The following is an 8,921-nucleotide window of genomic DNA, read 5'->3' on the forward strand; positions in this document are numbered from 1 at the left end:
TTATCGAGTGGCTTGTTGATGCCTGCATTTATACAGTCCCCCTGCATTCACACATATACCATACTTCCTTATCTCGTCTGCGCTGAAGCTGGGGTGGCACCAAGAGTCCAGCATTGTGACCAGTTGTTGTTCTAGATGCTGGTGACCTGTGACGAAGGCCTCTGCCAATGAAAACTTATCCTGTAAGATTAGCGGTACGCACATCTGCAGAAGAAGGTTGGAGATGAGGTTGGATACAGATTTTTTTTAAAAACAGGACAATTTGAGAAATTCCAATCAAACTTGCTGAAAGCATGTTTGTAACTACAACTGTTTATGAATAAGGAAACACAAAAGACCACAAATACATACTCTGTCTACGCAAATGTTTTGTCTCACCTCCTCCATAATTAGCCCATTCTGTAATTCTAGCTTTATGCTGAGCGCTGCAGCCTGTGAACAACAGAAAGTGTAATTCAGTGTCAAAATTTTTTTTTTTGCTTGTGCCAGCATTAACACAAGTTTCTAAATAATTTTTTCTGAAAAGATTCTGACATAAAAATGTTAACACCAAATCAGGCACTCACCTCTTTGTAGCAGTTGAGAGCCTGTAACCCCACAATGTGCAACCGCAGTATAGCTGGATCCAAGGAATTGAGCTGGTAGATGCTTACGAGGTTGTTTACAAAGCTGGGGTGGGTATCTGTTAGTAAGCTCAGAGCCCGTCCCTGAAGCGCCCGAGCTTGCTGCTCTGGGAGTGAGCTGAGGTTCACCTGTTGGAGGGAGACACCTTCTCTTACAAAAATGGCAAAAGAAAACACTAGAGGCTGTTTTTTTCATGAGTGGGTCCCTATTTCGTTTGTCTACACACATAAAAGTGTGATGGTATATGTACAGTTTAAAACCACAAAAGGTGACACAAGTTGGACTGGAGCTGCAGAAGAATCCCAAAGCACTGGTGTTAAACAGCTGGCTCAGCTACCTGAGGATTTTCCTGTATCCACATCTGGAACTCCATGAGGATGTGTTGGCCGATGGTGTGGCTCCGACCCTTCTGTTTGCCCGGACAGCTCTCAAGGATTGTTAAGAAGGTCTCCAGAGGCTCAGACATGTTTGAAAATCCCTTAAGGGCTACCAAATGTAGCTGTGGGTGAACAGAGGAGGAGGGAGTGGTAAAAACATCATGTTAGAGAGTAAAAGGTGAATGTAGAAAACATTAGAGCTTGAGGGTAGGTTCATCTAAATTGTGAATTTATCAAAACACGAGTGATTACAGAAGGGTAGACGCTGTCCAAAAACAAATCAAAACTTTGCCCTCTTCGCTTGTGCTGCAACTAGCCACATCTGCGACGGCAAAAGCGCCATCCGAACTTATGAGTGCAGAGGATGTTATGGATGAGGACATATTTTACATACGCAGCACAGACAGGTGTGCTGGAGACCTACTTTAGGATACTAAAGATAAACTACAAAACACAACTAAATCCATCACGGCCGAGACCATTAAGTGAGTATTTTTGTCCCAAACGCTATGTTTTTGCCAACAAAGTGAATGATGGTAGTGATTGACGGCAACGTCGGACAAACATTTTGTGAGCAGGTCGGGTTGTTGGTGTTAACAATACCTGCTAACATTACAGTCTATGATTAGAACTAGTAGCTTCCTGATAAATAACCACCTTCTTTCCCATCTGGCTACTTGTTGTTTTGTTGTTGATTGGGCACTAAAACGGGGAGAGACTTGGCTAAGGGAACTTAAGGATTTGGGGGTTAAGTGTCAGAAGCTCATACGCAATGCATCCTGGTACATGTAGGCAATGCCAGCACGGCTCAGCTATGAAGAAGAAAACAGCTTATTCATTGAATAGAGCACACATTGAGGAATTTCTTGTTTCAGCTATCATCAACACTGAGTGGACGTCCACATACAAAATTTTAAATTTTCCTCTGAGGCCACGGTATTACAGTCACGTTAGAGAGGGTAAATTTGCACACAAAAAATACTCCACAGTTCAGACATACGTCTGATAAATCAACATCTGCAGATTTCTATTTTTTAACAGCTTGTTTGGTAAATTGAGGGAACTGACAAGCGGTTTTTTTTTTTTTAACCCCACAAACGCTAATGACGACCAACAGCTACAGTAACTTGCCTCTCTGGGCCCGGCAGACACAGAAGCTTGTGACACATTTTAGGTGCGAGTTTAAGAATGCAAACGCCGGCATTAGAAACTTCCTACATGAGAAAATAATATCTGTGTGAGAACGCCTCGCGCTGGGTCTTAATTTGTAAAACAGATGTCATCCACTCAATATCCTCCTCGCACACATCTCAAGTTCATTCAGAGCAACACAAATTCCTTCCTTCTGACAGACAGTCTGGTTTCCTCATTAACACACACACACACACACACACACACACACACACACACACACACACACACACACACACACACACACACACACACACAAATAAGCTTCACTTAAAGATGCTGGAATCTCTCTCTCGCTCGCTCCAAGTGCTTCAGGCAGACACAGACACACAAAGACTCCATCCCACTGTAAACACACACACACTGAATATTGCATACATGGACCTGACGCACGCTGTGAAAGTGACTCTTACTGTCTGCAGATCTTTCCGGCTCCATAGCTCGAAGAGTTCGTCTCTCAGCACGGCCAGGCCAAAATCTGGAGAAGAAATATCACACACACACACACACACACACACACACACACACACACACACACACACACACACACACACACACACACACACACACACACACACACACAGATGAGGTGGGGTTTCACTCTGGCCATTGACATGTTACTAGATGGTAGTCAGGTACTAAAACTTAATCTGATTTGTGAAAATAAAAACTGTACAAAATGCTAATGTTTTAGGTATAAACCTCACAAATGTCATTCATAAAGAAATATTTTTTTTCTTAAACTGCTGAGGCTATGCAAGTTGGTCACGTTCCCAACAGTTTAAATTCATTTTTTTATTCAGTTGAATCTTCCAATGACAAACCACTTTTTTTTTTTCCCCACTTGCACAATTAATTACCTGCTTAAATAAATGTTTATCAACAACCTAAAACAAGGTTGTCTGGCACCAACAACCTACCTGGCTGCGTAAATATAAGTTTATTAAAGGTCATGAAACAATTCTGAAAGCCGCGGTGCTGATTTGCCATCACTGCTCATGTAATACAGTCAAATTTGCTGCCAAACATCTTGAAATACCTTGTTTTGTATCCCACCTAAATCTTAGCTTATCGGTAATGCGATATACTGGAAATATTGTTTGTTAAAACAGGCATAGCTGAGTAGCCAGAACGTCAAATGCTATTTCTTTAACAGGCATGTCAGAGCAGCCATAACATCGGATTAACAGCTGAGGCTGGTTGGACAGTAGAGGAACCCAGCATTAGCTCTGCATTCCAGCTGAATCTGCAGCCAAAATACTCTGGAGAAGACTCTCGGGGCGCATTTTAGGAATGCCACGGTGGGTAGAAGAGCTTGGAAACAAGAGGAACATGTGAGTGTGCATGTGTGTTTCACGGTTTTCTGTCTGCTTCTGCGTATGTTCCACTGAGCCTTCCCAAAAGCTCCAGCTTCTTTCTATGTCGCTCATGCTGTGTGGCCTCCACCGTACCTGCTCCCCCCTTCCCCCTTACCCCCTCCCTTCCTCCTTCCTTCCCAGGGCTAGTTTTCCTGTTCTCCTCTCCCTCCCTGCACCAGCCTCTCTTGATTTTGTCTCGGATTTCCCCAGGAAAAGGCTATGCGCTGGTCATGGTGTAAAAAATACAGCCTTCCTGATGCATAGCCTGGGAAAGCAGACCAAAACCTCTTCTCTTCTCTTCTCTTCTCTTCTCTTCTCTTCTCTTCTCTTCTCTTCTCTTCTCTTCTCTTCTCTTCTCTTCTCTTCTCTTCTCTTCTCTTCTCTTCTCTTCTCTTCTCTTCTCTCCTCCTCCTTCCTCCTTCTCCGACACTTTTTGTCTCTTTCATGTTGCCTTGCAATCACAAATTTTCAGTTATCTTCTAGCAGCAGCACAAATCCTTGTGCTTCTTTTCTTTCAACTCCTCTCAAAAAACTCACCTGAATTCCTATTTTGAATAACAAAAACACACTCGTGACTAATAATGTCTCACTTCCATGATGATTGCGTTTGCGTTTGATTTCCTTACAAGTTTAGCAGGTCACTGTTCCTCATTTTTCTTATTATAAAACAGCACAGTAAAAAAAAAAAAAAAGAAAAGAAAAAGTCAAAAACAATCTCCTTTTTGCCAATACAAAACCAGCCTCATGTTCTGAGACATGGTTCTATTATTTAAGAAAATGCCACACTATGCCTGTGTATTTGGATGCGCTGACCCATTGAGTAGAAATCATTCATACTCAATATTCGTTTCAATCACTCCAAAGTGCATTTCCCACCTTCCAGAAATTTCCACTCAATGTGACAATCATTGATAAAACTGTTTTTATTTTTGTAATAGATTCTTAATTGTTGCATTACAGACAGGAGTCTTTTCAAATTAAAATACTCTTCAGTATATCACCACGATGTCACAGCTCTGACAGCACCATTACAGCATGCTAGTTATGTATTAAATAGACTCAGACATGCATAGAAAAACAATAAACTCTGAAATGATCTACTCAAAGGTCCTTTAATTTAAAACATTTGAAAGGCTGGAGAGTTTCCTTTGCTGTTATACGCCCTACTCCGGCCTATTCATCCCACTGACAAACATGTATATACTACGTGCACAGGGACTCACACGGACACAAACAGCACAATCCACTTCAGACTCTCTGTTTGTATGAAGAGAGGAATGTTGAGCATGTAGCTTCTTTACAGTCTCGGCTAGTGGACGAATGATAGAGCTAGAGGCTCCCCATTCATTACAACATAATAACCCTATCACCACGTACAAACACATGGGACACAGAGTACACGCACTCATTCACCTCTGAGAAAGTTTTTTTTGTTTTTTTGTTATTTATTTATTTTACACGATCATTTGAAACTTGAGAAAATACGACATTTTCACTAAGTGGATTTTAATGTAATCCGACACAATCGTTGTCCCCCACTCTCCCAAAACGATTTCAGTAAGAATTAGACATTAAATCCACAGGCATGTCTGACTGCATGTTGCCAGGCAGCTGCCAAAATAAAGGAAACACAAAGATCAAGTGTCTAAATGGGGCATTTGGTGTCACTACAGCCACCAGAACAACTTCAGTGTGACTTGGCAGTGGTTGTGCAAGTGGCTCAACTCCACTGGAAGAATGCCACAACATTCTTCTACAAGCACTTCTCTTCTTTTGTATTTTGTTGTAGGTGCTAGAAAAGGCTTTCAGCTGGAGCTATTGCCGAGGCTTGAAAATGAAGAGAACACCAGCACTTGCAGAATATGATGCTTATTAAAGCAGTGTTTACATGTTAATTGCCTCGCCATAAATGACCCACTACAACCTGGGTTCTCTAAATGTGCAGTGACACACACCTGCAAGCTCTACAGAGGAAAAAAAAGAACAACAATGCTGATACGAGTTAAATAACCAATGGAATCCTTGTGTGGTGTTGAGCTAAATAATGTCAAAGAACACGTATAAAGAGAGCTTTAAATCAGAAATGAGTCCAAGACATAAGATTCACAGAGGGAACATATTAGGAGATACTTTGACGTAATTGCTGCGGTAGTCTAAAAAAGTTGTGGTCGGAATTTAAAGTTTTCTTCATCCATCTATCAATGGACCCAAGATTATTTTCAAAAAAATAATAAAGAAAATATTCACTTGTTAAATAAGGACATGAATAATAACGTTTTAAGGGGTCATTTAACATAGTCAGGCTCTAGTTAACACAACAAGCAGCTGTCTAAAACTATGTCTGACAATTCTATCGTGTTGCTCTCCTGTCATTTTTCTCCTGAACCACATTCTCTAGAGGTAATATAGTTTGGACAAAAGGTATCAGAATACATGTGCCTTACCACTGCATAAATGTTATGCTATCTGACATTAACACCAACAACAGCATCGTACTGTATATTTCACTGCAGAAAGCAGGTAATTTAAGGGGCAACGAGGCGGGGTGCCATACCCCTAGTTAGCAAAATGACCAACGTGCAATCCCCTTTGATGACCTGCCATCCCCCCTCTCCAGCTCCTAGTTTACTGTTATTTTATCGCTTATTGCTTTCCTGTATCTATAAATGCTGCTGTAGCGAAAAAATTTCCCCTTGGGGATCAATAAACTAACTAACTAACTAACTAACTAACTAACTAACTAACTAACTAACTAACTAACTAACTAACTAACTAACTAACTGTCTGTCTGTCTGTCTGTCTGTCTGTCTATCTATCTATCTATCTATCTATCTATCTATCTATCTATCTATCTATCAGAGAGTGCAGGGACAGAGCGGTTGTGTCGTTGGATATGTTAGTCAGTTATGACTAGTCTGCCTGACTCATTCATCCTTTATCTGACTGACATTTGCGCAACTTAGAATCTATGGCTCCGGCTCTGAAATATCAGTAACCTAACTCTGCTGTGTATTGAAAAATACTTCCATTGGGCCATCCCTTAGTTAAATAATAACAAATCACCTACTGCCTGCAGATATTACTCAGCTCTGTCTTGTACCTTTGGAGTTTGTATAGCCATCATCAACACTACAGTTAACCCCGATGTGTGTGGTTTTCTAGATGAAATTGTGAAAAAGAAGTGTCTGCGGTGAAACTGTGGTACAGTACTGACCCATTTCCTCTGGACTGGTGTAGCTCGCCATGTCTGCCATCTCTCTCTGTAGGAACACAGAAAAACAGACGTTTAAATAGGAATTGTAAACCTTATAGTTCAAACATATCACTGCCACAGCATGACAGATATTTTAGGAATGTGTGTATAGAGCATACAGTAATACCTAAGCAAAAGATTAAATATCCCACATACAGCACATTCAGCAGCATGTTTATGGATACGCGCTCAACTATATTGGGCAACTGGTGATACTTGTGATACTTTGAATAGTATCACTGTACCAAATAAAAAACAAAACAACTCTAACCAAAACAAAAGAACATTTTATACATACAGCAGTTTAAAACAGCAACAAGAAAAAGCTGTGGGAACAGCAGCCTGAGAAAGGGCTGGATGCCAGTTGGCTGAGAGACTTGGTTTCAGGCTGAGGATGTTTTTTTAGGCCTGAAGTCTGGTTGTTTCTCGAGAGGCGGGCTCAGGCATGCAAGCGCTGTCCGGGAAACAGCGCTATTTCAGGGGATTGACGAGAAATGAGATACAGCACCTGCAGTCCAGGCTTTTTTTTTGTGTGTGTGTGTGTGTGTGTGTGTGGTTTTTTTGTTTGTTTTGTTGTTGTTGTTGTTTTTAAATCTTCTAGCTCCACCTGGTGGTGAGAAAACGCACCGTTCTTCCTCAGTACTCGGATTTCTGTTAGCAAACATCAGCCTGTCTGGACCTACGGCCTGTGGCCTGGACCGGTCAGATCAAAGACCGACACCCGAGCGAGTGTTACTGTCGTATTTGCTCCAGATTTGTTTTCACGTAAAAGCCACAAAACCGACCGATCTGTGATAATGTACTAACTTAGTTGGCTCGTAAAGCTAACTGCTACAGTGGCTCTCCAGCACAGCGTTGCCTCTTTATATTCTACTACGTGGTGTCAACCGGCGACAAATATTTCATTACAATAATGTAAAGTTGTGTTATCGGTACGAAATGACTCACCATACAGTACTTTTTCCAGTTAGTTATCGTCAGGTAAACTTGTACCTCGCTTGTTACTACAAGTAAACGCCAGCTTCTTCTTCTTCTTCGTCTTCTTCCGCTGTTACTGCGACTTCCTGCTCTTCTTCTTCTTCTCCTCCTCCGTCTGGGATTTCCGGCGGACTGGATACCTTGCGGCACGTTGCTGCCTCTGACAGGTTGGGATGATGAACACTATCGCCACCCAACATAGACTACTATATAAGATGCCACCTATCCGTCGCTTTTAGAGTAGATAGATTGTACATACGAGAGTAAATATATGTTTTGTAATATCATATATATGTATATATATATATATACTGTATACTGTACTGTATATACTGTGCATTTTATATTTTATATTTTTTTACTGTTATTTTATTGCTTTTCTATTATTCTATTATTATCTTATTGCTTCTGTATGCTGCTGTAGCGAAAAAAAAATTCCCCTCGGGGATTAATAAAGTAACTACCTTACCTAACCTAACCTAACCTAACCTAACATACAATGTTGGGATGAAACTAAGTGCATCCACGTGAGAACTGCACTTAAGTACAAATTTGAAGCATTTGTACTTTACTTGAGTATTTCCATTTTATGCAACCTTATAATTCTACTCCACCACATCTCAAGAGGCAAATATTGTTGACTGCTTTTTACTCCACTACATTCGTCTGACAGTTTAAGATACTGGTCAGCCTATATTTCGGATTACATATTTTACCCTTCCTTTCCACTGAAAGCTATATATCTCCAAACTTGGTGTTTTGGATTATATATATATTTTTTTAATAAACTGAAGGATTAAGTGATCTTTTATGGGTTTACTTTTTAAGCTAAATAAACAAAAAATAATTTAATTAAAAAAAAACGGGATCAGCTGGCAAATATATGATCACAAAACAAGTTGGTTTTCTGAGCTTGTAAACTTTTTAGAGACACGTGGTTCTAAAAGAACAGAAACTATACATACATGATGATCGTATACTGTAGATTAAACGCATTACTGTAGATTAAACTTAATCAACATTAGGCCTTCATAAAGCTGTTACAATCAGGAGAACCTTAAACAACTAAAGCAGTAAAATGCAAAATGCATAGCCTATTAATTCAGCAGTCATATTAATCCAGAAACATCATATTTAACA

General features: G+C 40.4%; 2 protein-coding genes across 3 annotated transcripts in view; one reads left to right on the plus strand and one right to left on the minus strand.

The window, feature by feature from the left end:
• The window catches only part of exd3 (exonuclease 3'-5' domain containing 3), a 41,478-nt gene extending 34,673 nt beyond the window's left edge, over positions 1-6,805 (minus strand). The window contains exons 1-6 of one of the 2 annotated variants that reach the window (XM_069703535.1): positions 6,765-6,805; positions 2,586-2,670; positions 962-1,123; positions 567-752; positions 379-432; positions 65-204 (exon numbers count right to left, since the gene is read on the minus strand). In XM_069703535.1, the coding sequence (XP_069559636.1) occupies positions 65-204; positions 379-432; positions 567-752; positions 962-1,123; positions 2,586-2,630 (587 nt within the window). In that variant the 5' untranslated portion in view covers positions 2,631-2,670; positions 6,765-6,805. The remainder of the gene's footprint in view (positions 1-64; positions 205-378; positions 433-566; positions 753-961; positions 1,124-2,585; positions 2,671-6,764) is intronic. The other variant, XM_069703527.1, reaches the window with a different exon arrangement.
• LOC138623814 (ER degradation-enhancing alpha-mannosidase-like protein 3) overlaps positions 1-8,921 on the plus strand; it is a 131,553-nt gene that overhangs the window by 74,558 nt on the left and 48,074 nt on the right. The gene's annotated exons all lie outside the window — the stretch shown is intronic.

This window comes from Brachyistius frenatus, unplaced genomic scaffold (assembly GCF_029030835.1).
Source record: "Brachyistius frenatus isolate BFR_SWC_R1_liver_20210118 unplaced genomic scaffold, ASM2903083v1 Contig_3, whole genome shotgun sequence".
NCBI lineage: Eukaryota > Metazoa > Chordata > Actinopteri > Embiotocidae > Brachyistius > Brachyistius frenatus.